This window comes from Accipiter gentilis, chromosome 20 (genome assembly GCF_929443795.1).
Source record: "Accipiter gentilis chromosome 20, bAccGen1.1, whole genome shotgun sequence".
Lineage (NCBI taxonomy): Eukaryota > Metazoa > Chordata > Aves > Accipitriformes > Accipitridae > Astur > Astur gentilis.
Window position 1 is genome coordinate 16,180,211 of NC_064899.1, and position 26,988 is coordinate 16,207,198.

A 26,988-nucleotide genomic window follows, 5' to 3' on the forward strand; every position below is an offset into this window, starting at 1 on the left:
AAAAAATGCATGTGCTGGAGGGTAGCCTGTGAATTTTGATGTTTTAGTAAGCCATCTTCACTGGCAAATGAAGAGCGTCTGCTTGGTGAAGATTGTAATGTAGTGGTTGGAAGATGAGTGTCAGATCCTGATAAAGGCACAGGGCTTGAGATGCATATGCTTTAATGATTTCCTCACTCTCTTTAACATGGGTCTGTGCTTCATGGGCGGGCGTGTGTACAGACTGCCTTTGACTTTGCAAATAACCAATAGGCAGAGTGTCCTCAAGATCTGCCTGAATCCATCCTTTCCCTGCATTCCACCTGTGACTTGCTCCTGTGTTATTTATGGCATTGGCCTGCTTCCAGTACACTGTGTGTGCTTTGTAGGGTGCAGTGCAATAACAATGCCCAGCCTCTAAGTACAAATAGGATCTCTGCAGTCTAGCACGTGCAGTCTGGCATTGGTTTAAGATGGGAGTTTTTGGAGGCAGAGCATAGCCAAATGTGGTGATCAGCTTTTTTTTTTCCAGAAGGCGAGAGGGACGAAAACATGCCTTATTACAACATGGTTTGGTTTCTGGTGGTTTGCAAAGATGGCCAGGTGGAAATTTGGTGTTAAATGTTGTGTGGCTTTGAAAAACTGAACATATAAGAACTTGAAGCTAAAAACAAATAGCCAAGGAACTCATGATGCTGAAAATGATTGACACTTCACACGTGTGAAAAGGCCCTCTTTTATTGTCTTGCACAATAGAAATGTCTCTTTGGCCATCTCCTAAGGAGCTTTTATTTCAGTGTAATAATTGGTAGACAGTGCTCTTAAATATGAAGAAGCAGGCTGTATTACAGGCTTTCAGATCCATTCCTTATATGTGGGGGATGATTTAACCACTGTCAGCATCCTTGTGAAAGATAAGCTTCAGCAAATGCAAGTGCCCTAATTCTTGAGCAGGGATAGCAAACACAAAAGACTAATTTCTGCTTCTACTAACTGATGACTGTGGTTGTAGGAGACAGGTGAGATGTGATAGCTGTTTTGGTTTTTTTTGCAATTAAAAAAAGTTTCTTACGTTTTGCTAATACATTTTGTAAATAAGGATGGGGAAAGAGGCAGAGGGAAGTTTTTTTGTTCTCTGTCCTGTCAGCAGATATATCCAGAGTAAATGTTTGGTATTCTGCTGGGATCCCTATGTTTTGAAGAAGATTAAAAAAGAAAGAAAGAAAAGGTCAGGCTTTTCCAACACCAGTATAGCAGTAAGTAAGTCTGTTTCTCTGTCTTTGATGAGAAGTAGAAGACGACAGTATTTTTAATGGTCCCAGGCAGAAACTTCTGTCTGTCTCACTGTTGCTGAGTAGATGGTCATCTTTTGTAAAGACTTTATATAAACTTCTATTTAATTCACATGACGCATAAATAGGGTGCTCCAAAAAAACCCTCCATAGATGTCTTTAGCAGTGAGAGGCTCTGAAGGAGCCCTTGTGCCACAGTACCTCTGTGAGCAGTCGGAGGCGAAAGGAGATGCCATGATTTCAGACATGTTACATGCTGCTTGTAGCCTTGGACAGTATTCCCCTTCAGTTATCATTAAAGAACAGCAAAGGAAGTTAACACAAAAACATGAACGCTGAGATCTGATTAGAATCAAGCGAAGCAAGGAAGTGCAGAGTTAAGATTTATACGCAGACCTTAATTAGCTCCATTGTTCTTGAGAACTGAAGTGTACACAATGAGGAACATTATACTTGCATCTCCAGAGCTCTTCAGTACCTCAACATAAGAAAGACTTCAGTGTGCTTTCAGTCCTAGATTTTGTGTGTATTGCCTCTGAGGAGTAGCTAAGTCTGATCTTGTGCATTGTAAGGTTGTGGAATTTTATGTTTTGGATTTCTGCAGGCAAAAAAAGGGTACATGCTGCTTTCAATAAGTTTAGGTTTCTGATGCGACTGGTGCCGAGGGGAAGGTAGTCTGACGTAACTGAGTAATACCACCCTCCTCATGGGCAATAACATAAATCTCCGTGTAACAGAGCATATTGAGCGTAGCTTAGTGCTGCTTTGTTACCCATGTCACAGTTCAAATGAGCACAAGCCACTTGACAGATGAGACTCTAGCCTGGCAGCACAAGACCTTGATCTTTCCGGCTAAAGCACCCTTTCAGAAACATCGCCTCCTCTGAAGGTCTAGTATTCTCAGGGATGTTACCTCCCCTTCTCACCTTGAAGAGCTACAAAATAAATACAAGACTTAGCAAGTACTAGAAAACCCAGGTGATCTTTGCGGGGAGTTTAGGTGCTTTTAGTCCTTTGCCATAAGCCAGATTAACGCGATTCTTGCAGAGATGTTAGCTCTCAAGGTTAACAAGTAACGTGTTGGTTTTTTGGCATTTTGGTTGGTGGTTTGTCTTCTAGCTTATACTTCAGTTGAGTGATTCTGTGTAGAAAATGCTGGTGGTGAGAAAATTTGCTGGGAGAGTTTGTAGAGTTTGTATGTTAAGGTAATCTTTGCTCAGCCTGTTGTGTGTGCACACGTCAGAAATGCTTGCATCACTTCTCTAATTAATGTGTGTTCGCTGTTCCTCCTGTTGTCTGAAAAGACCCCAGGGCCAAGTACTGACGAGAATGAGGAAAAAGTCTATCTCAAACTGCATTTGTGGTTGCTGTCGTTCCACCTTTAATGTATGTCTTCCAGCTTTACCTTTTCTCCCCCCAGTATCTAACCTGCTCAACCTGTTCTAGTTCAGCATGCTGGAACCAGCAAACTGCAGAATGTACCCCCTCTCAGGGTCAGCGGGTTTCTTCCTCTTTCTTTTCTCCCCTCTTTTTAAAATAGGCTGTTCATTGACAGCATTTGGGGAAACTTCTTGAGCTGTAAAAAAAACCAGTGAGGGGAATCTTGGCGTTTGGGCTTAACCAGGGCCTTTCATTTGGGTTTCTGAGCCGTGATGCACACAGCTTAGGCAAAGACACAGTCTATAAAGTAGCAGTGCCATTATACAACTGGTAAATAGCACACAATATGTGAATACTGCTTTCTGTTTCTTCTGTATCTTTCTATAGATATGCGGAATTCTTCAGGCTGCTCTATTAGCTGAAGTTTTCTAAACACTCTCAGCGATTTTTTGGTAAATCCTCAGAGTCAGCTCTCCAGTGGTTTATGTGGAAAGATGTCTTAAAACAGAAGAGGTGTACAACTTCTGTATGGCTCATTTTTGACATCAAGCCACCTCAATGTGTCATCTTTCTTGACAGTTTCAAACTGAGGGTGAAGAGAGTAAGGCAATCCATATTGCTTATGGGCTGCACCAAAATTAATTTCACTTGAGGGTGAAAGTTCCCAAACTCCCATAAAGTAGCACAAGTCACGTGGGGACTTCTGTTTCCAGCTACTTCATTTGACTAAACAGACATGTAACAAGATGCAAAACCTTTTTCTAGTGCTTATGTGCTCGGCAGGGAATGCTGTGAGATCACCACTGGTGAGGAAGGAGGACCACATGTTCAGGAACAGGAGAGGAAATGGGCTGAGCACGTGAAAGCTTTTGCTAGGATGCCGTCCTCAGCGCTGGGAAAAGTTTGCACAACTTGTGTGCGTGCAGTGATAACCTCTTACTTCCTTGCCCCTCGAGTTACTTGGTGACTGCTGATAGCGGGGTGATGCAAAGACCCTGCTTCAACGAAGATGTGCTTCTCTTATCTAGTGCAGCTTCCTTGCGTGCGTGCGTGCATGTGTGTGTGTGCCGGGCGGAGGTATTCTGCTCCATCTGCACAGCGTCCCCAGCATTGCTGTGGCTGTCTATTTTTTCCTCCTTGAGCTGTGTGACGCAGCAAGTTGTTCTGTGCTGTGTGCCATCAGGATTGCTCAACAGTGGAGTGTGAGAGGGAAGCAACTGCATGAGGGCTTTGCCTGGTTTTGGGAAGTAGCTGGGGCTTATGTTTGCTTGGTTGGTAAAGGGGTGCGGTTTGCGGGGGGAGGCAGGACGTACGTAGGACTTCTTCAACTGTGTTTGCTCGTAAGGGTAAAACTTCTCCACCTTCTGACATCCTTTCTCTAATTTTCTCTCTCTTTCTCTCCCCCCTGCCTCTTTTTCCTGATGCTAAAATTTGAAACTGCTGTAATTGTCCTTACCATCTAAACCCACCTGTTTTCTTTAAACCTGAAGTTTCCTGAAAAATCAGCAATGAAGTAATTGGCTAAGGTTATATACCATTATAACTAAAGGACGTGCCCGAAAACCACAAATTTCCAAAAAGATGAAAGAAAACAGCAGTTCAGAATGTCCCAGGCCAAGTGATTGGTACACTTAAAAAAAAAATCTTATTCCTGCTTAATTTTATTGTTGTTAATAAACTTTTGTCTCCAAGCTTAAGGAATTACAGGGGCCTCAGAAGGATCTTGTTTAATACTGTCCCTTATGAAAGGGTTTCTTATGGCTTAGAAGTCTCCTTGCAGTATTTGGCATTGTTAATTTAGGTCTGCTCTGAATTCAGTGCAGACTGCAGGCAGGCAGTTTGGTGGAAGTGATAGTGGGAAGCTCACACTGCATTGCCCTACTCTTTTGTCCTCCCTTGTGCAAGAGTTGATGCAAACTGCAAATGTGTGCTTTCTTTTGCTGTGCTTTGGGAAGCTTTGCTTTGGAGGCATGGTTTGAATCACTTCCCTGTCACAACATCATCAGGCAGATATTTGTCTCCCTTTTTTCCTTTGAGGTGTTCTGACAATGCTGCTGGTAGGGAAGAGGAGTACCTTTGAGCCAAGCTGGGAATGCGGTTATATCAATCTCAGCCTGTTTGAACTTGCTGATTCTGCGTAGCAAGTAGTTGCTTAAATGTGAATACAGCATAATTATTCAGAAATGGTACCCCCCCCCCCCTTGGATTTGTAGATCAGTATCTTTCCTCTCACTCATGCTTACAACTTGCCTTTATTCACAGCGAAGCAAATTTTTACTCTAGGATAAAAATACAAAATGCTTTGTGTGCATGCATGTGTATCATATATCCTTAGGTATCATGTATTGGCAGCTGCATGGCACTGGTTAACTTTGCAGACTGTCCTGGTAGCACTGAAAAGGGATGTCTAATCTGTCATTCGAATGTAATCACAGGTGGCTGTTGCAGCCTTAATGCATCGAGCTAGTCTTGGTGCATCTAAATAATAATGCTCATGTCATCCTAATGATGCTGTCTGCCACCCTGCTGTAAGGCTATTTTTGCTTTGCTGGGAGAACCTCGTTATGCAGGGAGTTAGCGCGGCAGCCCGCACTGAACTTGGGGGGATGCTTATGGCATGTCTGTGTGGCACCTTGGGCCGCAGCAATTCCCGGGGTGACGCCAAGGGGGCTGCTACACCCACATGCTGCTGCACGCTGCTATGCGGGGAGGCTCTCTGGGGCCGTGTTAGCCCTGATAGACAGAGCTAATAAGTGCTGGGGCCTCCATGAGGATAATGAGCCTTGCCACTGTGCCGGCAAGATTGCAGCGCGTGGATGCTGTGGGGAGTGCTAGCTGGGGGATCTCCTGCTGTGCCCGGTTGCGGACGTGTGGCTAAAATGAGTCAGTGCTTCCCAATCTGATCCTTCCTGGGACCTGTTCGCCCCACCCTGCTCTTTCACAGCATGCGTTGCAATGGCTTTCTTAATAGCATAGCCATGGAGATTTCTTGCTGTTCAGCTTCATTTTGTTTATCCCATGCTAGCATTCAGCACTGGTTACCACTAGAATATTTGGTGGTACTTGAAATTTGTTTTGAGATTGCTCCGCAGTTGTAAGAGGGTGTTTCCCAGATGGTTGGGTTTTTGGTATTCCGATGTCTCTTGACTTGCTGTGAAGTGTGCATGCATGTCTGAGGGCTTTTTGGGTCATTTTGGGTTTTTTTTGAGGATACAAATAGCAAACAAGCCAAGAAGAGAAGACAAACAGAAACTTGTCCAAGTACAGATCGTGTCTGATTTGCAAAATTACCTGCATCTTTCTGGTGGATCCTGTGATTACAACTGGCAAGGGTTGAGTGGATTGCTCTCTTAAGTGGGTGATGTTGGTAATTAGCACTGGAAATACATTGTCAATACAGATTCTCTACATGTTTTAACAAACAAACAACTGACTAAACTCTTTAACCAAAGGGTATAGTGTTACTGCACTTTTGACTTAAGTTCCAGTCATATTCTCAAGACTCTTGAGGAGAGGGTTAGCAGCAGTGTATTAATAGTGATTGCTCCTAAAAATGCTGCTGCTTCACTTTCTGTTTGTTTAGGATTTACTTCCCATGCATGTCTAATGGCAGAAGTTTTGAAGAGGAATTCCCTGGGGTTTCCTACGTTTCTAGACAATTTGGGCTGAAGTAACATTTGTTAAGCAGAATGAAACAAAAACAGTGGCAAAGATGACGTGACCTAGAAATCTCTCAAAAGAGACGTTATCAGTGTTATTTTGAAGGCTGCCTTCTCTTACTTTGGGGGCCATTTTTCATTCCATGGGGCCTGAAGAACGTCACAGTTCTAATTTCAACCTGTCTCAGAAGCATCCTGCACTCTTGTTGGTTCTGATACAGTGGCACGAAGTTGAAGCTTAGACAAAGAAGATTTTTTTTTTTTTAATACAGAGATGTTTGGTCATGTTCTGAATGATAGATGTGCTTTTTCTTTACTGTAGGTTATTGAAAACATGTTTTTTTGGTTCTTTGGAGATTATTTACTGGTATTCGAAGGTAGCAATGTAAGTGAAAGATCTCAGGAAAGAAAACAGTGCAAGAGGTAAAGCAGTTGCATCAATTAGATTGTATTTAGGGCTTCTGACCAGCTCAGTCCTTCCCAGACTAGCTCGGTGAACTTGAAGAACTCTTGACATTGGAGGAAAAAAAAAAAGAAGTGTATTTTAAATAAGGTGAAGGATGGAAGGCACTGTTTTTTATTTAGTCTCTGAGTGGTTGGATGTGTGGTTCCCTTGTCTTTAGATAAGCATCACATGTATGAGGATCATCGCCTTGATTTTGATATCAAACTGCTCAGAAATCACGAGGGAGATGAGGAACAGCCATGTGCAATACAGTAGAGTATAGAGTACATCTAGTGGTAAAGTGGAGAAACTTAGAATAATATGTGGGATTTGAAGCCAGAACCTGAACTTGATACTGTCAGATGATCTCTCTGGACTGATAATGCCCGGATTCATTGGCCTCCCCACTGCGTTTCCACAGGCGTGGAGATGTGAGGGAGGAGGAGGGTGTTTATACATGCACTGGATCCTGTGCTCAAGAATTAATCTTGATTTAGATGCTGGGACTTTCCCAACCAGGCCTCAGTGAAATTGCTTGCTGCTCCCCCTCTGGACATGCTGCTCCTTCTAATCAGACCTACCTGGCATAAACCTCTCTTGACTGAAAGCCAGGAATGCTTGTGCTGCCATAGTTATAAGGGAGAGGCTTAACTCTGGACCCTGCTCAGAGGCTGCAGATACACCCTTTCGTTCCACACCTTCCTTTTGCCTGGGCCTCTGAGCCAGGCAGGCACTTTCTCTTAGGGATGTGGAGCACATCAGCAGCTGTGGAAACCCGGGCTGCAGCTACGGTCCGGTTTTTCTCCCCAGAGTTAAGAGGTGAAGGATTCCCACACACGCGGAGGGATGCTTCCTCTCCAAGAGCCAAAGTGGTGCTGATCGGGTTATCTGCATGCAAAGCAGGAGCTCCTGGTTTTGTTCATAATTCAGTGGGACCCGGAGCTGGGAGCAGCTGCTTCTTGCAGTTGCCTCTTTCAGGATGCTTTGACTCCTCGCTCTAGCCTTGAGCCAGCCAGTCAAAACCTGCCCACGTTCTGGTTTTGGCATTGAAGCTGTAGGCTGCCCTGTTTCGAGACCTCCAGAAAGCTTATACGATCAACATGCAAATCCTCTCGGCATTAAAAAAATACAGCAGCCCTTTTTGGAGATGCGGTAAAGACTGGGATGTGACCCGCAGGAGCTGCATGTCACTTCATTAGGACACATGCCTTCCCCCCCCCCCCCCCCATGAGTCACCTCCCTTAGGCACTGATCCAGCACCATCCGTGGGGAGAAAAAGGAGTAAGGTACTTGAATTCTTTTTTTTTTTTTTTTATTATTACAAAAGTCTCTTCTTCAATGAAAAGTAGCAAAGTATTCACTTGATACTGTTCTGGTGGAATATTCACCCTTCTGAAATCACACTCAGCATTACAGTGTGGGGCTGAAAACTTTTTCTGCCCATTTGTTTTAAAAAAGAAAGAAGAAAGAAGCTCGGGGAATTCTTGTGCAGTATCATCTTAGTCATCCTGTTCACGTGACCATTAGAGGGGAGAGGAAAGTTGTGGCTGGAGAAGGGAAGTGGAAGGTGATTCTCACAGGGAAGACGGAATGAAAGGCAGTCAGGCACTTGAAAAATGTGATTTTGTCAAGAGGACTGACTGGCACACAGTCGTAACACAGTTGGATCCTCTTGGCTCACCTGGGAAATTCCTTGCGTGAGGGGGAGGGAAGAGATTACAAGGAGAGCTTTTTCCTGTACAGCTGTGCTGCAAAAAGCATAGTGTGTAGCAAGCTATCTGCATTTTTTGCATAGCAGTTCTTAAACGCTAGTTTAGTTCAGAGGTGGATCAGACCTTGTTTGGAAAAGACTTAATTTCCTTTTTCCATTTCAGGATTATTCTTTACAAATTCTTCTGGCTCTCCATCTGGTCTCGTTTTAAATAGAGTTCCACCACTTTCTCTGTGAGGTTAAATGAGGCTAGCTAGCACTTAGTGCAAGGGAGTCCTCCCTAGTATTAAGATCAAATTTTTATCTCCTTCCTTTCATCCTGTGTATCGTGGTTGCACTTTAGTTTTCCACCCTCAGTGCTGTCCAAGCATATGTGTACATGGGTGCTGGGGATGCTAATAACAACAGAATCATAGAATAGTTTGGGTTGGAAGGGACCATTAAAGGTCACCTAGTCCAACCCCCCTGCAATGAGCAGGGACACCTTCAGCTAGATCAGGTTGCTCAGAGAGAGCCCTGTCCAACCTGACCTTGAATGTTTCCAGGGATGGGGGATCTACAGCCTCTCTGGGCAGCCTGTTGCAGTGTTTCACCACCCTCATCATAAAAAAATGTCTTCCTTATATCTAGTCTAATTCTATGCTCTTTTTAGTTTAAAACCATTACCCCTTGTCCTACCTACTGCAACAGGCCCTGCTAAAAAGTCTGTCCCCATCTTTCTTAGAAGCCCCAGTTAAGTACTGAAAGGCCACAATAAGGTCTCCCCAGAGCCTTCTCTTCTCCAGGTGAACAACCCCAACTCTCTCAGCCTTTCCTCACGGGAGAGGTGTTCCATCCCTCTGACCATTCTTGTGGCCCTCCTCTGGACCTGCTCCAACAGGTCCATGTCTGTCCTGTGCTGAGGACTCCAGAGCTGGACGCCATATGAAGTGCAAGCTTCAGGGCTCTGTACCTTCCTAAGCTTGTCTGTGATTCTTGGGTTGCTCTGTAGGATGGCTCAGAGGCACAATTCATGGATTTAAATTAGAAAAAAAAAGCCAAGTTTCATCCTCTGTGGCTCTGGCTCTCTTCTGAGCTGCAGTAGTGGTAACTTCACAGCTGCTGGCACATGTTACTGTAACCTGCATCTGTGGCTGAATATGAACATTTCTGTGCATGTCCTTATTTTGCTTTTTTTTAATTCTCACTTAAAGTGTTGAGTGTTTATCTTTATTTTCTGGAACTGATTAATGTCATATCATTTTCCTTTATCATTGTAAGATGCTGAAAGCCAGGCTGACTTGTGAGCCTGGCTTTTGTATTCAAAGTATGCCAGTGTTGTCAGGCCAAAATATGTTGTTATAGTCACAATGGGAAAATAACTTCTAAGCACAGCTTTGTTCCTGTTCTCCTTGTATCTTGGCAGGCTAAACTGTGAGGTCGAGCATTTTCAGCATTACATGTAAGATCTAAGCAAGGCAAACTCTTCTAAGGGAGGGTAAGGCAACACAAATACTTGCCCCCCCCAATTATAGTTAGGAAACTTTTTAAGTAAAAGGAGCCTTGGTGAAGGGAGTGTTTAACTTTAAAAGACAGATTGTGGATGTGGATGTGACTTGGCATCTGCTGCAGTTCAACCCAAGTTGTGTGATAAATGTTTTCTTGAGGCAGAATGACATCCATGTTGCAAAGTAAAAGAGAGATGGAGATTGTGTCTATCCTTTGTACTGCTTGGCTTTATCTTCCCGCTTATCTTGGGCTGTAAGGTCTAGTAATCTTTTTCCTCTCCACCCTTGACTTGATGTAGTGAAACTTGCTTAACCTGCCAAAGGAACAAACTTGCTGGCTGTAATGTGGACAGGTTGCGACTCTTCTTAAGAACTCTGGAACCGGCTGCTTAGGTTTTGGATTTTTCTTTTTTCCTTAATGATTGCATGCAGAGAGCTATCACAGCCACTGTGATATTTGACCTACACAGTAAAAGTCAAAGGTGCAGTCAGGGTGTCTTCCTGTTTATAGCTTAATAGCTCGAGCTGCTTCCTTTGAAATATGCAAAACTAAAACATGAAGGGATTGCCACATTCCTTGCTGTGGGTACGGATTCTGCTCTCGCTTTTAGGGCATGGCAAAAGCATGCACGTTGCAGGAAGGAGAACTGCAAGTTGGGGGCAGTCGATGACTTTGACACCAGATGTAGCAAAGCCCCGTCACTGTGGTGCTGCACCCACGTTAGCAAGCTGTGCCTTAGTAGTATATGTTATATTGCAGACAAGGCTGGACTGCTTTTGGGACTTGCAGGAGCCAGTATGTTTGCGTGCGTTAGGTCATAGCAGGCAGAGGTGCCAGGTTGGACTGGCACGAACCTGGGGGTCTCAACAGTTTCTCCTCTTGGTATGCTGTGGATGTGCCATCGCACCCCTCTCAAGTAGGAACAGATCCATCAAAAGGCAGAGTTCAACAGGTGGACAAACAGCAAGAGGAGAGAACTTAGCCCTAAGGAAGCTGTTTTGCATAGGTAGCTACTAAACAGGAGTTCTGCATACTTGTTATTAGCAGAAAAGAGATGTTAAAAGAAAATATGAACAAAAAGTCCCATGCTTAATGCATAGCAGGTTGGTTGGTTTGTTTGTTTGTTTTCTGGGTGAATGCGATTTAGCTTGACTGCTTTTGCTCTCTAGCTATCTGAAAAGTAACTGGCCAAGTAATATTAGTTATGCATCAGCCAAGCTGCCACAAGGTTAAGCATGCAGGCCATGTGTGTGTGTCTGGGGTCGAGGGACAGACGGGCACATGCAAAAGCCTCTGTCTCACTTTCAAGAGCTCATTGAAACTGGAAAGCAGTTTTTACCAAAAAGAAAAAAAGAAGGGAAAAACCCCCAAAAAACCTAACAAACCACCTTCCAGCTTTTGCTTTGCCTGTGCAATTGAATACTACATTTTGTTGTTCCCAGATGCTTTTTGAGTTTTATCTTCAACCACTGTGGACAGAAACCCTTTGAACAAGTAACTGGTTTCTTCTCCCTTATTCTTGCATGAATACAGACAACTGCTCCTCACGCTGTTGATTTATCACCCATAGGAAGCTCTAGCTAGCAGAAGAAGTTAGGTCAGTGCCATAGAGAAAGAAAAAAAAGACTAAAGAAAATGAGGCAGTACGGTACCTGCAGATGCCTTCCCAGCAGAGTTTGTGAGACCAGGTAGCACTGGGTTCATGCAGATAAATCAGTCAGCTTTGGTGCCTGTGGTGGCAGGGCTACCAGGGGGCTGAGGCAGGGGAGTGCACGGCGCTCCAGAGGCTGTGTCAGCGCTCCGACTTCTCCCTGGGTCCTGTCGAACCTGGAGAGAGCCAAACCCTCAGAGTTTCAACCTTCCGTCTGCTCCCAGTCAGGCAATTGACAGGGAAAGACGTCAGATTCAGCAACGCTTCCATGATGCTGTGCCCAACCTGCTGGGCACGTCTGCAGACAGGTGCTCTCTCCTCCTCGAACCTCCAACACTGTGACTGACAGGTGACACCAGTATCCGTCCACCATTTGTGTGACCAGTGAGGGTTACTGGGAGGCCGGGGGAGCCACGTTTTCCTCATGTGGACCTGGTCCTCTGAGCAGCCCCAGCCTTGCCGGGTGTTGAAAGCAGGCAGTAGCTGAACAGCCATTTTAATCTTGCATCGATTCTGGTACATGTGGTGCTTTTGGCTTGAGGCTGTTCCCGCATAACACCCTCAGAAGCCTGGCTGTAGTTTGAGACGGTAATTTAGATGCCTTTTTTTTTTTTTTTTTTTTTTTTTAAGGTTCAGAGATGGTGAAAGGAAATGTTAAAAAAAGCATTGTGTTAAGGAGACAGTCCTCCCAGCAGCTCCAGTGGAGTCTGCCCGTGGGTCAGTTCGGTCCAGTGTGTTATCTTGAAGCATCATGCCCTTGGCATCCAAAACTAAAACGGATTTTATGTCATAACACCCAAGCAGTTATGAGGACATACGAGACTCGTCTAGGTTACAACATTCTCTCATGTTTGAACATGATAGCGTGCAGTCAAGTTAAATGGCACAGTCCTGAGCTGAGTTGTGGGTGTGACTTCTGAAGGATGTGCCCAAATGCCATTAACATTGTCTCCCGTGAGCTGCTTTGAAGTCAGTCGAATGGACAAAGGGCAACTCTCTCCTGCACTCCTATTTCTAGCTATTAGAAGCAAAAATTTTCATTGCATGTAGGAGCGCAAGTTTGATTTTTTTCAAAAGCACTGCAAATTTGAAGTGAGGCTAAAGGCCCTACGTTTTTTTTTAAAAAGAAAATTTACAATTTGAGCTTTGAGTGCTCAGAAAAAGAAGCACGGGAGCAATACCTTTCATCTAACTGAAGGGAACTAGATGACAGTGTCTTCCTCAGGTTGCAAGTACAGAAAACCAAAAGGCAAAGTGGGTCAGCTATATACAGATATTCATGAGATTGCTTCCTGAGCCGTTTTGTCCCTCTCCCCTTTCCACTGTCTTTGTGACAAGAAATAGTTGTTTTCCTGGGGAGGCAGGTTTGTGAACGTGCTTCGGCAATACAGAGTTTTGCAAGCCATACCTGCTGCAGCTGAACAGTGTGACCAGATATATCTTGACTTCAGAGTTGCAGTTGAAATGCGATATTGGGGTGCGCCAACACATTAAGGATGAGAAGAAAACAAATGTATTTAAGAAGTGTTGCTCTGGCATTGGCATATACAGATCCATCTGAAACTACAAAAGGAGAGCCAGCTGAAGATGGGACACTCTTTTTGCACTGAGAGAAATGGATGCTACGGTGCAGTCTTTTACTTACTAGACCGCCACAAGACTGGGAGGCCGGGCGTGTAGATTACTGTGCAGCATTAGGCAGAAGGAGGGCCTGTTGGGTGGTGGGGGACGGACACGGTGCTGATGGGGCTAGATGGTAGCAGGGCAGGCGCCGAGCTGTGGGGTTGGGGCGTGGGGGAGAGCTGCCGGGCTCCCTGCCGTGGCCCTGCAGGGTCATGGGCACTGCAAACGGCCCGTGCTGGATCGTGCCCCAGCTTTTTTTCAGAAGTGCAGTCCGGTTTATGGGATCTCTGCTGGTATCCTTTAAAGGCAAACGTTAGAAGTGGTGTTGGCATTAAAATTTACGCAGACTTTCCTCTCCGATTTGCCTGCTAACGGTGTCTTCTTCCCCCTCCTGTTCAGGCACATGAAGATTCACGAGAAGGATCCGAACAGCACAGTGAGCACAACTCCCCCGTCGCCGCTAAAGCGCAGGCGATTATCTTCGAAACGAAAGTTTAGTCACGATGCTGAGATGGACAGAGAGGAGAGGACACCTGCAAAAAAGGTTCTTTATGGGGCATGAAGCAAAAGATGTTCCTGGCTACCTCCTAAACTGTCAGCTGTTGAGTTCATGCAGTCAGCATAGAAATATTAAAATGTGGGCTTGTGACAGACCTGTATATATCTTAAGATGCCGTGCTTTTCCTGTGCAGCCAACACTGTTGTCTGAGATTGAAAATGAGTTTCTAATTTCAGAGATTGAAAGAATTCCATTTGTTTAATTCTTTATTGTTTAAATTTTTGGATTTGCATATGATTTATATTAGATAATTGATGTTGGATGACAAGAGGATGAACTATTCTTTTGCTACTGCAGCTTTTCCCCTAGTTTTGTTTTCTCCCATTTAATTCATAGTAGTCTTGCAGGATAGTGTTTCGAACTTCTAAAAAAACAGCGTTTACTTCAGAAGCAGCAACAGCTTAAGTCTGTTTTTGTCTTGATCCAGAAAAAAAAAATAAATAAACTGTAGTACATTTCCCTTTCACAGTAGCATAATCCTGCATTATTGGAGTTGCAAGAGCAACCAGAAAATATGTATTTGAAGGCTAGACATTTCCATTAGGGTTTTATTTATGAAATATTTTAGTGCATTTCAGTCATTTGTACAGAATGTATGGTGGCTGCCAAACTTAACTCAACCCTTTCCACTTACTATCTCTAAATGGCAAACTAGTAGCAGTTTCATTTAGCTCAGTATCCCTTGTTATATGCATGCTTTTCTTCCTGTAATCAGAAGAGGGCTATAGAAAACATGCAGAAGTTTATTGCTTTTCCCTGGACCACTTGAGTTAGCAGTTGGCAGTATCTTCAGTGGCATAAATAATTTAGGCTGACAGCTCGCCTGGCTTTCTGAAGGGGGAGGAATGCTAGTTCAGTGGTATATAAACATACGGGTTTATAAGTTGTTCAAATCGCAGTTTCTCATTAGAACTGATGTATCTGTGACTTAGCTGCGTACTTTATCTCCTACTGAGCCTCCTTTTCTGTCATGCACCTTCTCACACACACGCAGAGGCTCTGTCACTTACCCTCTCTGTTGCTGAAATGAGTAATTTCTGCTCACCTGCAGCAATGTTACCGATGAAGCCTGCTACTCTGTTTTTAAGAGAAGGGCTTTGAAAGGATTGCATGTTTAGTGTGTTGGTTAAGATTTGGTCTAGTGAAGTTTTTTCCCCTTTCTCTGAAGGTTGTCGAAGATGGTCACTCTGGTGAAGGGGATAAGAAGGCTGAGGAGGAAGTTTATCATTGTCCAGTGTGTTTCAAAGATTTTTTTTGCAAGTATGGGCTGGAGTCCCACATGGAGACACATCCAGATAATTCGCTGAGGTAAGAAATAGTCCTAAGAGTGTTTCTGGTCACCAAGTGGCCTGAGGGAGCCTGCTGGGGAGAGGTACAGCCATTCAGCCCCCTGCACTGTTGACTGCCCCTCTTTGTGATTTTGAACAGGTTTTTAAATGTTCCTGCCTCATCTTGTGTCACCAGGGTGCTGTAGGGCTTAATTTTACTATTTTTTGCAAATACAGGAAATCTTGCCAGTTAATAGCTGGGAATGTTTTTAGAAGAAATTAAAGCACCCTTTCCTCCCCTCCAAACTCAGCACTGTTTTTACATAAAACTGTAAAATGCCAACATAGCAAAATTTTAACAAGTTAGACTAAAGATGCTTAAAACATGAAGCAAAACTTCATAGAAGCATTCAGGTACCAACCTATGAGATTATTCCACTCGGGGAGAAGAAGGCAGCTGAATATAAAGGTTTTGTTGTCTGTCATGGGAGTGAGTGAAGACAGATGAATTTCTGGTTCCAGACTTTCAATAAAATGTGTTATGCTTTTCTGCCTGTTGAGGTTAGGGAATGATTTGGATTTTGGCTTAAATCAGCTTCTCTTAACAAGGAAAAATTAGTTATTAATTATTTGGGAAGGTGCTTGGGTGTTGTGTTTTGGTTCAAGTAATTGCCCCTGGGACTCCTGATACTTTTTTATTTCCTGGTTTTTACCATAGAAAAATGTAGAGCCAGGTACATGAAGATACAAAAGAGATATTCCAAGTCTAGTTTAAACAGGTAGGAAAGCTGCTATTTTAGAAATGGAGATTGTCCATTTGCAGAAGATTGTCATTGTTTTAAGCTTATTTTGAGACGCTGGACTCTAGTGATCTCTTGGGAATGGTGCAGAATTCAGCATCTTGAAGTGTCAACACTCTCTCCTGAATACAGTTTCTTAATAGAATGGGATGGCTCTGCTCCATGCCATTTTATTAAATGGAATTAATTGTATTAAATTTTCCATTTATTTTTAATTAGAAAACCTTGGTAAATATGTGTAAAACCATTTTTAAAGGCATTTAAGTGCTGTAATATTGAGGAAAGAATTTGGAAAGCTCTTTCTTAAACTTGGTCCAACAAATAGTAGTTAATTAAATGGAGTTTGCTGTTTCCAAAGTAAATGAAGTAAATTTTCATTAAAGAGCAAAACTGAAACAGTTGTTCTCTGGTAAGAGCTCTGCAACCCCCACAAAAGGGAGCCTGAGATAATTTTGCCATACAGTTTACACTTTAGAGAAAGCAGCTGTGATATTAGTCTTCTTCTGGCATTAGCCTCATTTTGAAGCTTCTATGAAGATATGACCTCTTTGCAAAGTTATATGCCATGGACCTGAGTGGAGAGGTGGATTCTCTTGCTTTGAGTGCTGGATAAAAGATAGTGGAATACCCTTCTAGCCTGGCAGGTTTGCAGTCTGCTACAGCAAGGCAGAAAGACACACTGGCTGGGCAGACATGCTGTTCCTCTTCATGCAGCTATTTCTCTAGGATTAGGATGTTTGCTTTTGGATAATATTCTCCTGAAATGGATTTTGCTACCCTTGACTGTATTGAGCAACAAAGACTAAAATGTGTCCTTAAATCAAAACCATGATTGTCAAGCTCTGTGGGCATGAGTTAAGGGTGGTGCTGAGATGCTGGTTTTCATGGCCTTGTCTGGATGATGGTAAGGGGGGGGGGGGGGTGTCAAATATTTGCTTTAGCAATTTAAGACACGTCAGTGGAGATAGGACAGGACAAGGAAGCTGTGGTTCTCCCTGGTCAGCTAACATATTCAAATACAACTTGCCCTGCCTATCTGGTTTAAAACACACCTTTTGTCCTAGTCTAGACAAGTCAAATGACACTGTCTGCTTGGCCCAACCTAACAGAAAATCCTCTGGTAAGCAGAGCAGTCTGGGCTGCTGTTTAAGGTGATGCTTTCATCCCAAACGAAATAGGTTAAAATCCTTGGCAGGCAGGGGCTGTAACCCTCTGGTTTCCCAGAGTTCTGCAAGACTGTTTGTAGGATTCAACAAGATACACTGAAAGTGCCATGCCATTCTCAGTCCTGAGTTCATGTGACTGAAATGATTCCTCTTGGTGGGGCTTAGGGGTGTTTTTCTGAGTGAGAGAGATGAAGAAAAGAAAATATTTTGCTAGAGTATCAGAGCAGGAGGCACGTGTGTATGGGTGTGCTCGTGGCAGGGGAGCAAACTGCAAAATGTTAGAAGGTGTTCATCAAGTCCTGGTGTTTCCTTATTGTAGAAGACGAGGAGGAAGAACGCTCCTTAAAGTTCAAACAAAAAGGCGTAGCAGCTGTGTTACGAGCAAAGGGCAGGCAGCAGAACACCCTCAGTCTCTTTTTATTGCCAATATTGTAAAAGTAGAGTCACTTCCTCAGGACTTCTGTGATGCAGGTATGAGATTTCGTGCATCCCAGAGCCAGGTGCTCTAGGTCTGGCAGTCGGTTTGGAGCTACGGCTTTAGGTAGCCCAGCACAGGCTGTTTTGTCATGGCCAAAAATAAGTGATGCTCAATCTGCCTAGCCGTGCCTTTCTTTGTAAACCACAGGGCAAACATCGGACTCCTTTTTGTTCCCCCAGTAGTTAGTATGAAAATGATCCAACCTAAAAGATTCTATGATTCTGTGATTGCGGACATTGTCTCTGGACCGGTGCAGCAGCATGCACTGCCTTGACGGTGGTACCAACCTCCCTTCAGGGGTGCATCCCCAGCAGCAGCGAAGTGCCGGGGTGGGCAGGAGCTTCTGCCTGGCTTCCTTGTGGTCCTTTAATCCTGCCATTGTAGTGCTGTAGTGTAAATACAGCCTCTTGCCCCCAGAGCTCGCTCTCTCTGTTCCTGCCCGGCTCTGTTAAGCAGCAGCAAAGGTAAGGCTGTCTGGCAGCCCTCGAATCAGTATGTGAGCAGCTAATTTACAGGGTGGGCCATTACCCTTCCAGATACTGTCAAATGAACAACTTTAAATCACAGGGTTAGCTGTTCAAAGTCAGATGAAAAGACACCCGGCATTGTTTTCCCTAATACTGCTTTTTCATGTAAAGCCCCAAGCGGTAGGGGGCAGGGGGGAGAGCACCTCATTGTTTACTTGCAGCAGAATAAACAATACTTAATCCACTGATTGTGTGAGAGGGGGTCCTGCCTGGGAGAGTATCTCTTGATTATGTAAAATCCTAAATCGTGCATCTTTGTCTCCTAATTACGATAAGAACTGCCCTGCTCTTTGGAGCAATAACAGGGCCCTTTGTCCCGCTGACAATGGGCTGTGGCACTGCATCTCCTTCATGGCATTACCCCCTCTGGTCAGTCTCTGTCCCTTTGAAGCCCTGGGACCTGCACCCTAATTAGTGACATGAGCTGGTCCCAGCAAGGTTGTCTGCAGTGGGAGGTGGCCCAGGGGTGCTCTCTGACCTCCCTTGCCTCTCTACCTGGATTATTTAAAGACGACGTCTGTTTCCCTGCAGCTGGGGCCTCAGGACACTGTCTATTTTGGTGAGTTTGTATCTGAGTGTTGATATAATTAGCAGAGCGCTCAAATGCTGTGCAGCCAATAGGGAAAATGAGAAACCTCGTGGAGCGGGGTAACTTCTCTGGAAACTTCTGTGGCGGAGGGTTGCTGTCAAACATGGTAATGTGCTTGTAAAGGTCGCCTGACAGACAGCTCTGAGCAACATCAGCAGTGCAAGCAAAGGAGACATGAGGATTTCCTGGGGAGAAACCTCTCCAGGCGCTATGTGAGGTTTCTCCTCTTTCCTTTGGCAAGTACGATGGAACAGACTTAAAGTAAAATGTGTGGCTTTTAAAAAAGTACATGCACTATAACATTCCTCTGTTGGTTTTCATCGTAACCAGAGCGTACCCTCTATATTTCCTCTCCTTCTCCTCCAGGAGGCTTCTTAGAGTACTTTGTACCAACAGCTAAAGGTTTCTAAATTTTTCCTTCCTCACAGCAGCAAGGAGATATTTATGCTGCCTCTCATGCCCGTGTGTCTTCCTAAGGAGAGGAGGAGGGAGGTGGTGATGGTGTTGCAGTTACCTCCTTTCTTACAGACATGTTTCAACATCAGTTCTCAGAGAGGATAGTTGTGCAGTCTGAACATGGTAAAGGCCTGGATCTTAATGAGTGTTACGGGAACTTTCTGATCACATTTGGTTCAGTGTGGCATTTCCCTCAGTTACAGGATTTGTGTCTGCTGATTTTTTATAGGAGACAAGAAATAAATAGACGTAGCAGAGTGTGAAAGACACTGACTGCCTCAGTCACTGAGCTGACCTGGTGACCAGAACCAGTAGATGCCTGTTGCCATGAATGGATTCAGGGTAGATTAAGTTTTTTGACCTTTTACAGAGCATGTCCAAACAGTGATATAATATATTAAGCTTTGAAACTTGCCAAATCCCAGGCATATTTTCACAAGGACAGCGAAAGCAGTTTTCTTGCCCCAGGGTAATGTGCTTCTGTAGAACTTCCAAACAAAGAAAACCAAAAGTCTTTCACAGTCTACCTTGTTCTTCAAAACAGCCTACCCAAGTTTTGCTGAAACTTGTAAAGTCAAATTGGCTAGAGGTTGAACACCACCATGGAAAGCTGTTTTGAACAGTTCGATCGGTAACAAGCGTAGTAAAAGAAGAGCTCAGGTCCTGGAATGGAAAGTGTCAGGACACCCTGACCATTGGTGCCTGTTGTCAGCTGCCTCCAGTTTTGCCAGGGTAACCACTGTAAGCTCTTGTTTCTGAAAACACTCCCACGTGGAAAATGCTATGGTTGTGGCTTGGTGTTACCTGGCTTCACTCAGAAGGAGTGGACAACTTAAATGCGCTAGGAATGGTCTCCTGGACTCTGTGGATAAATTGTTTCACAAGGTGTCATGTGCAGCTTGCGAGTCTGTCGGGCTGGTCACCAGGTTTCCCCCTTTTCCAGCACATGCCCGTTCTTCAGTGCATGGTGTCAGGTGGTGGCATGCTGCAAGGCACCTGGACCTACGTCCCAATCTTAAATCATTTTAGCCAATGCACATGAGCAGCCCCGTTTAAGTCAAGACAAAAGGAAGTGGGTTTTGAGTCAAAATGATTCCAGCTACCTAGAATATTACATGTTTATTGCCCAGTTACTGTTCTTGAGGGCAGTTCTGTACATCAGCTTTGGGGAGATAAAATAGCCAAGAAAATAAATTAGTGCAAGTTTAGAGTGTACAGAGATTATTTCAGTCATTAGCACCAGTAGAAAAGACTAGTACAAGACTAAGTTGCATACAGAGCAGCCATGTGCCTGAGTAAAAGTACATTGTACAGGATGTAAAAGAAAAAACACCAGAAAAAGCCCCTTAAGTTTCATTCCTGTTTTTGCCAATGCCTACTCAAGCAACTTCAGGAATTCACTTTCTATTTTTTTCTCTCCTTATATAGTAGGGAATAATCCTGCTGACTTCATTTTTATGAAGCATGTAGCTTTCTACACGTGGTCAGCCTTCTGTGGGAAGAGGGTGTTAGGGACATTGCAAACTTAGAAGAATGAATGTGTTGGAAAACTAAATGTTGTTTGCAATTTATATTACTTGTGAGACAAAACTACAGGTTCGTGGTGGGAAGTTTTCTCCTAGTAGTTGACACTACTGTTACTGGAAGCAACTTGAAGCAACTTGAAGCATGAATGACGAGTAGTCTTCATGCAGCGCTGTGAAATTCCATACTACTTTTCCATCTCTGTCACAACCGTTGATGTGCACATAGATAAGCTCATTCCTTCTTAGCACTTCAAAATATGAAATGTTGTGCTTTTTTAATGCAGCTGGATAATTTTGAGGTGGTTGTATCCTACATGATCATTGAGTACAAAGAGAGAGATGGAGAGCACTCCAGCATAGACATGTTCATGGACCTCCTTGACCTTTGGTTTTGGCACACTATACTTTGGCCCTGATACTTTCCTCCTTAGTCATTGTTTGAGATTGTACTAGCAAGGCTAGTTTAGGTAGGAACTGCTGCTAGAGTTACTGAGTACTAAGAGAGTCGATGCTACAAGACTGGTTGTAGTCAAGGACGGCAGCGCACAAGGGTCAGTTGTGTGGTGTTGCTGATTCGGCTGACTCTCCTGCTCTGCTCTGCTCTGCAAGTTGCTCGCTCAGTGTCTTCATAGGAACGAGGAACTGAATCCTGGTCAATGTTGGCAGCATTTTCAGTGCAGGAGCAATTCCATGAGCCAGCTGGTGAGGGTGAAATGCAGCTCTTGTAAACGCTAGGACCAAAAATACGCTGTGGTACAATGCAACTCTTAGTGTTGATAAGGCAGAGGAGAGGATATGCAAGCAAGCTGGTGAATGCATCCTTTTACTGAGCAAATGGAGAAGTAAAATCAGTCGGTTGAGCATCTGTCTGTGTATGCTGGCTTGCAAAAGCAAACCAGAACTGTGTTTTAAGTGCTTTCTGAAGTTTCTGTTCAGAAAAGAGAGATGGGAAACATCTGAAGAGCAGTGCGAGTCCAACACTGGCCTAGAAGCGGTCACCTCGCATCAGGGAGCTCATTGTGCGAGGAGACTGGGAATCCAGAGCAGCCGGGTAAAAGTATCAGATAGTGAATGGACACAGGGAGCGATACCCTCATGTGAAACTGTGTGGTGTGTCACATGGTGTTGAATATCTTAGCTCGGTTGCAAGAATAGAAAGTGGGTAAAATGCAAAGTGGACTGTAGAGGAAAGCTTCTTGTAAAAGGGAATACAGGAGGGAAAGAGGGCTGAGCTAAAATAGGTTATTAGCATGCCTGCCTGATCCTGATGACCGGGGTTTGTTTATACGCAGGCTGTCTCAACGTGCTGGCTGCTGCTTATTGTGTTAGCAGTCAGTCTGCGTGCTCAGCATAGCTTACCTGCAAATGTAGATAAGGGCAAGGGTGTTCAGTCCAGATTCGGCTGCACCTATTTGCGAGCCCTGTTGTCATCAGTGGATGATTATAGGATAGACAAGTGCCTGCAGATGTATTTATTCTTATGTTACTTGTGAAAAATTTTGGGTTTTTTTAACATGGTAGACACAGGTTATTTTTTTTTTTAAACTCTTGCTACTAATTTTAAAACTACACAAGTACTTGGCATCCATATTTGAAAGATGTCTTAGAAGGCAGGAATAGCTTTCCTTTTCTTACCTCGAAAGAATACCAGAAGGTCCACTTGAGTTTGTGTGTACAAATAATGACTTTTATTCTGGATGCTGTGCAGCTTCCAGTTTTGGTAGCTGTAGAGGACTGCACTGGTCATGCTTTTTTTTTGACCAGGTATGCTTGCCCTAATTATTCATTGTTATTTATGTTGATCTTCAGTACAGCTCTTGCTCCATGATTCTGTCCAGCCACTTCTGGTTTTTAAAAATTTGACCTTTATTAAGTAAAAAGGTCATTATGAGAAAATGAACTACTTTGTCTGTGCAAGTGTCTGCAGGCCATCTCCCATGTTCCCTTTATTTGTTCTTAGTTGCATGTTAATTCTGTTGAAGTAAATGGTAGAGTAAGCTACTGTTCCACTGGGGCAGAGGTATTTATATCTGGCACTGTCGAAGTGTTGCTGGTACATGCAATTCATTACAGTGTTGGGAAGAAGTGAAATCTTTTTTCCTGATCTTTCTTCGCTCACACACAAAGAAAGTTAAAAGATGGCACAGGATGGCTCATCCCTTTTTATTAAACCTTATAGCAGTTAACTTCATTTGAGTTGGTCTGACTGTGGGAGTCATGATACGCCGGTATGGACACTGGCTCCGTGGCATGCCGACAAGTTTCTGAAGCACAACATCACCCCAGTTTATATCGGATCTGCCCTGGCTCCCACACGGTACTTTTCTCGCCTGGACCACAGCGCGGCTGTAGGAATGCACATAGCATTGTGTGTCCCTCTATTAATAGAAGGGCTGGTGCAGTGGTTTCAGCCTTTGCTGCACCCAAGGGTGGCTTCTTTGAGGGAGAGGATTAAAGGGAGCGACGGGACACATTGGTAACAAAGTCAGACAGCCAGTGGGGAGGTGGGAGGGAGGAAAAGTTAAAAGAAAAGTCCCGCCTTTGCTGCGGACGTGAAGCAGCATGCATTGAACTTCTGGTGAGCTGTGTCCGTCCCCGTACGCACTGGGAAAGGGGAGGGAAGTCTCTCCAGCCCGTTGTGCCTGGCAGGGAGTTGGCTCCCAGTGCCGCGGTGCTGCTTGCAGTTTCAGCGCCGACCCACAGCACTGGGCAAGGTGGAGGTGGGAGAGCAGCCGGTGCTTCGGGGTCAGACACACTGTGATGCTGTGGGGGAAGGAGGCAGGAACAGTCATCTCAGGACAGCGGGAGGACCCACAGAGATCCCCAGGAGGGGGGCGGGAGCAGCATTCAAAGCACTGCTGCTTTTCCATCACTCATCTCTAGCAATTGGGAGAGATTAGTGCAGCTGTGGATGTTATTTCCCAGGGCCCTGGGTGTGGAGGCCAGGAAGGGTTTTTCATCCAAAAGGAGATGAGTATCTGGACCTGGGTGGGGTTGCACAGGAGCAGAAACCAATTTGCTCTCTCTCATTTCCCTCCCTTCGCCTTGCCCCAAAAGGAGTGAGAGAGAAGCAAAGGAATCCTTTCCTGAAGGGGAGTGTGTCTGTAAGGTGCTGGTTTTTCTTTCATAGATGGTGAAAGCCCTTATGTTTAGAACCATCCTTTCTCCTATCTCCCTCTCCTTGTCGGCCTCCTCTACAGCGCACGTTACCAGTGCGGAGGCTGGGAGCCTGCTCCCATCCCTGGTGTGGACATGAGTCAACAGCAGGGAATCGCCCATCTTTCTCTTCTGCCCGGTTGTATTATTTTTAGGTCAGCATAGGATTTTTGTTGCTCTTAAGGAAAGCCGCATTAATTCTGCAACTATTGTGAGACGGAAAGGAGAATAATAAGGACAAAGGTAGAAATTTATGTACTGGCTGTATTAGGGAAGGGATTTCAGTGGGAGGAGTTAGATGACTTAATAACATAACTGTGTATTAATGACTTCTCTCAGGATATGTTCAATTCTTGTTTTGTTTTCCTTGCTTCTGTTTGTGGCAGTTGTTAAAGAGCACAGAGAGGAAAGGAACAAAATGGTACCAACCTTTTTATTTTAGATAAGGCCTAGAAATTAACACTGGTTTTATTTATTGATATCCGCAACTTGGGCAACATAGTGTTAGTGAGCTGCATGGGTCTTCAGGTCTCAAGTCTTCAGGTCTTCAGGTTTTGGTCTACTCTTTTGTGCTTTCAGAAGTGTAAGTAGAGGAATGCTAAGTGTCACTTTCCCACCACCAGCCTCAGGTAATGCAGAGCATAGTGTTTATTTGATTTCTCGGTAACAGAATGATGGATATAAATATTTGGCATCCGCATCTTGATTACTGAAATACAAAATTTAGAAGGATTGAATGTTTGACTGCATTACCCTTAATCAAAATCAAGACTGATTAATTTTGCTTAAAATTTGGCTCTGCATTTCCTTTCTAAAATGTCTTTCCTTTTCTTAAAGAAAAAAGCTATTTCCATTGCTGACAGATTGGAATTGGCTCAGAGTGTAATGCAAAGCAACAGGCATCACTTATGTAAACTTCTCTTGCATAGGTGCTGCTTGTCATAAGTATAGCAAATCCTGGCTTGCTCCTTGAACAAGCTGCACAAAGCATTGACTATTTCTTAAAGCCTGTTAAAATGCTTTTATATCCTAATTAGCATTACAGTTTTCAAGAATACTAACTAATTTTAGTAGAAAGCTTTTTAATGGTGTGTTTTTACACAGAGACCTTGTCTGCCTTTTAAAAAAAAAATGCAAAAGGTGCACTTGTGTAGTAATAATTAAACAGACTCGCCTGGTGTGATATGTGACCTGAGCACTAAGGTCAGCCTGGTCATTGCACTGTTGTCACATGATTATATTTCAGTTCTGCTCTTGGGTTTTAGCAGTTCTGTTTTCTCACCCGCTTGCTTTGTACACCTCTGCCCGTGAGCCAGAGCCCTAGTATTACGTGTGCATTGTACAGGTATGAATGACTCCAAAACATAAAGGCAATTGAGAATGAAGCTTGTTTTAAAGCGGTCTTAACTGCTAAAACCAGGTTTTTTTCCTTTTTACTTATAATTGAATCTCTGTGCTTGGAACTGAACAGCTTTCTTCTCTCTGCTCTGTAATCATATTTATAGAAAAATGGAAAACCGTGGCCAAGACTAGCAATCACATGATAACACAGCGGCTTTTATTTGCTACATCTGGAAACTTACCTTGCAAGTAGAGTGCTTTTATCTTCACTCAGGTGTTGAGCCATTGCTCTGCCTGTTCTGCTAACAACCTCAGAACCTGTTCCCATCTCTGTTCTCTGCAGCCATACCATCCGTGTTTGACTTGGCACTACACATGAGCAGACTTGTGAAATTGTAAGGGGGGGGTGGTGGTGGTGGTGTTTTGTTTTGTTTTTTTTAAAGTTCATCATGAGCAAAGTATTACCATATGTTTCAGATGCTCTATTTGATGTGCTGGACTTTTCAGACTTTCCACAATTATTTAACTTTATTTTTTTTAAAGCAATTTAACTAAGGTTTAAAAAAGTTCATATCACCTAGGATTCCTTTCTCTTGTCCTTCTTAGACTGTGGTTTTGGATTTAAAAATACTGTAGCATTGACACTACCTAAAGATGGAAAATAGTACTGATGACAAAACAGAGAAATTAATTGTTAGGCTTCCTTAAAAAATAAGTAATGCTTCCAGTTAATGCATTGTTAGGCATGGCAGCTAACTCCATTTTAAATTAACGCAAGCCTTAGTCAATGCAGCATGATGCTTGCCTTAACTAGTTAGGTTTTGAAGCTTAGTACCTGTTAGTTTTTCTTGGAGGTGGTACACATCCCTATCTGCATCTGCATTGCTAATTGTATTCAAAGCTCAAGGCATGTCATTTGGGAGAAACTCTGGACTCCTTACTTGAGGTGAGGGAGGGGGGACTCAACAAACGCACGCACACACAAAAAAACCCGTTGTGCATACACTTGGGCAAATGGGCCGTGTATTTTAAATAGCTTGCATCCGTAGCGAAGACTGACAAGCCCAAGTGAGGTCTGCAGAGCGTGAGAGACCTCCCAAGCTGGCAGCACGGTGGCACCCCTCAGCATCAGGAGCGGCTTTACAATGACCTCCCTTGTCCTTGGCCAGCGGCGCGGGCGCAAGGTGCCAGCGCAGGCGCCGGAGCCCGCCGGCCGCCTGCTCGCCCGAGGTGCCTGCCCTGGAGAGGCAGCTCCACGCATCTCTCAGGGAGGGTTTTTCTCAGGCTGTTTTTGTTCCCCCTCTCCACGCTGCGGCCGCTGCTACAGGTGTGCCTGGACCGCGGAGGAAGGGAGGGCGTCCACGGGTCCTCCTGTGCTCCAGCTCCTGTGTGATCCTGTAAACTGTGACACCAGGGGAGGGTGCTGAGCCAGCGCGTGGTGTGCTTATATGCGTCGAAGTGCCTGCATCTTGAGATGCCAGGCGTGATTTATCTGGATATTTCTTTTTTCAGCCAGGAGCTTCTTTTTGACCGAATGGAAAAAGAGCTTAATCCTTTTCCCAGCTTCTCTTTTTGCTTGCCACCTCCTCACTCACAGCAAAGAAAATAAGAGAGAAGACTAAGGAGGAAAGAGAAAAATACAGAGGGGGGTTTAATTCTATGCATTATAAAAGAGAGAAAGTACATATTCCTCTTCCAAGATATATTACTTTTGTTTTGGGGGAGGGGAGGCGGTTCCCTTTGCATGGAAAACACCATTTTTACATTGCAAATTTTTACTGTCCTGAGGCATAGTAGTTGATACAGGTGTACTGCGAAGGACTTTCACACGGGTCTCTGCTCTGAAAGATTTACTCTCAAGTGCAGCTTTTGATGGGAGCCCTAAATAAACCAG

At 44.2% G+C, this 26,988-nt stretch overlaps 1 protein-coding gene across 8 annotated transcripts in view; it reads left to right on the top strand.

The window, feature by feature from the left end:
- RREB1 (ras responsive element binding protein 1) overlaps positions 1-26,988 on the top strand; it is a 124,529-nt gene that overhangs the window by 70,989 nt on the left and 26,552 nt on the right. For 7 of the 8 annotated variants that reach the window (XM_049824190.1, XM_049824185.1, XM_049824186.1 and 4 more), the window contains 2 exons: positions 13,628-13,772; positions 14,956-15,095. In XM_049824190.1, coding sequence (XP_049680147.1) covers positions 13,628-13,772; positions 14,956-15,095 — 285 coding nt within the window. Of the gene's footprint in view, positions 1-8,002; positions 13,233-13,627; positions 13,773-14,955; positions 15,096-26,988 lie in introns of those variants that run through there. The other variant, XM_049824189.1, reaches the window with a different exon arrangement.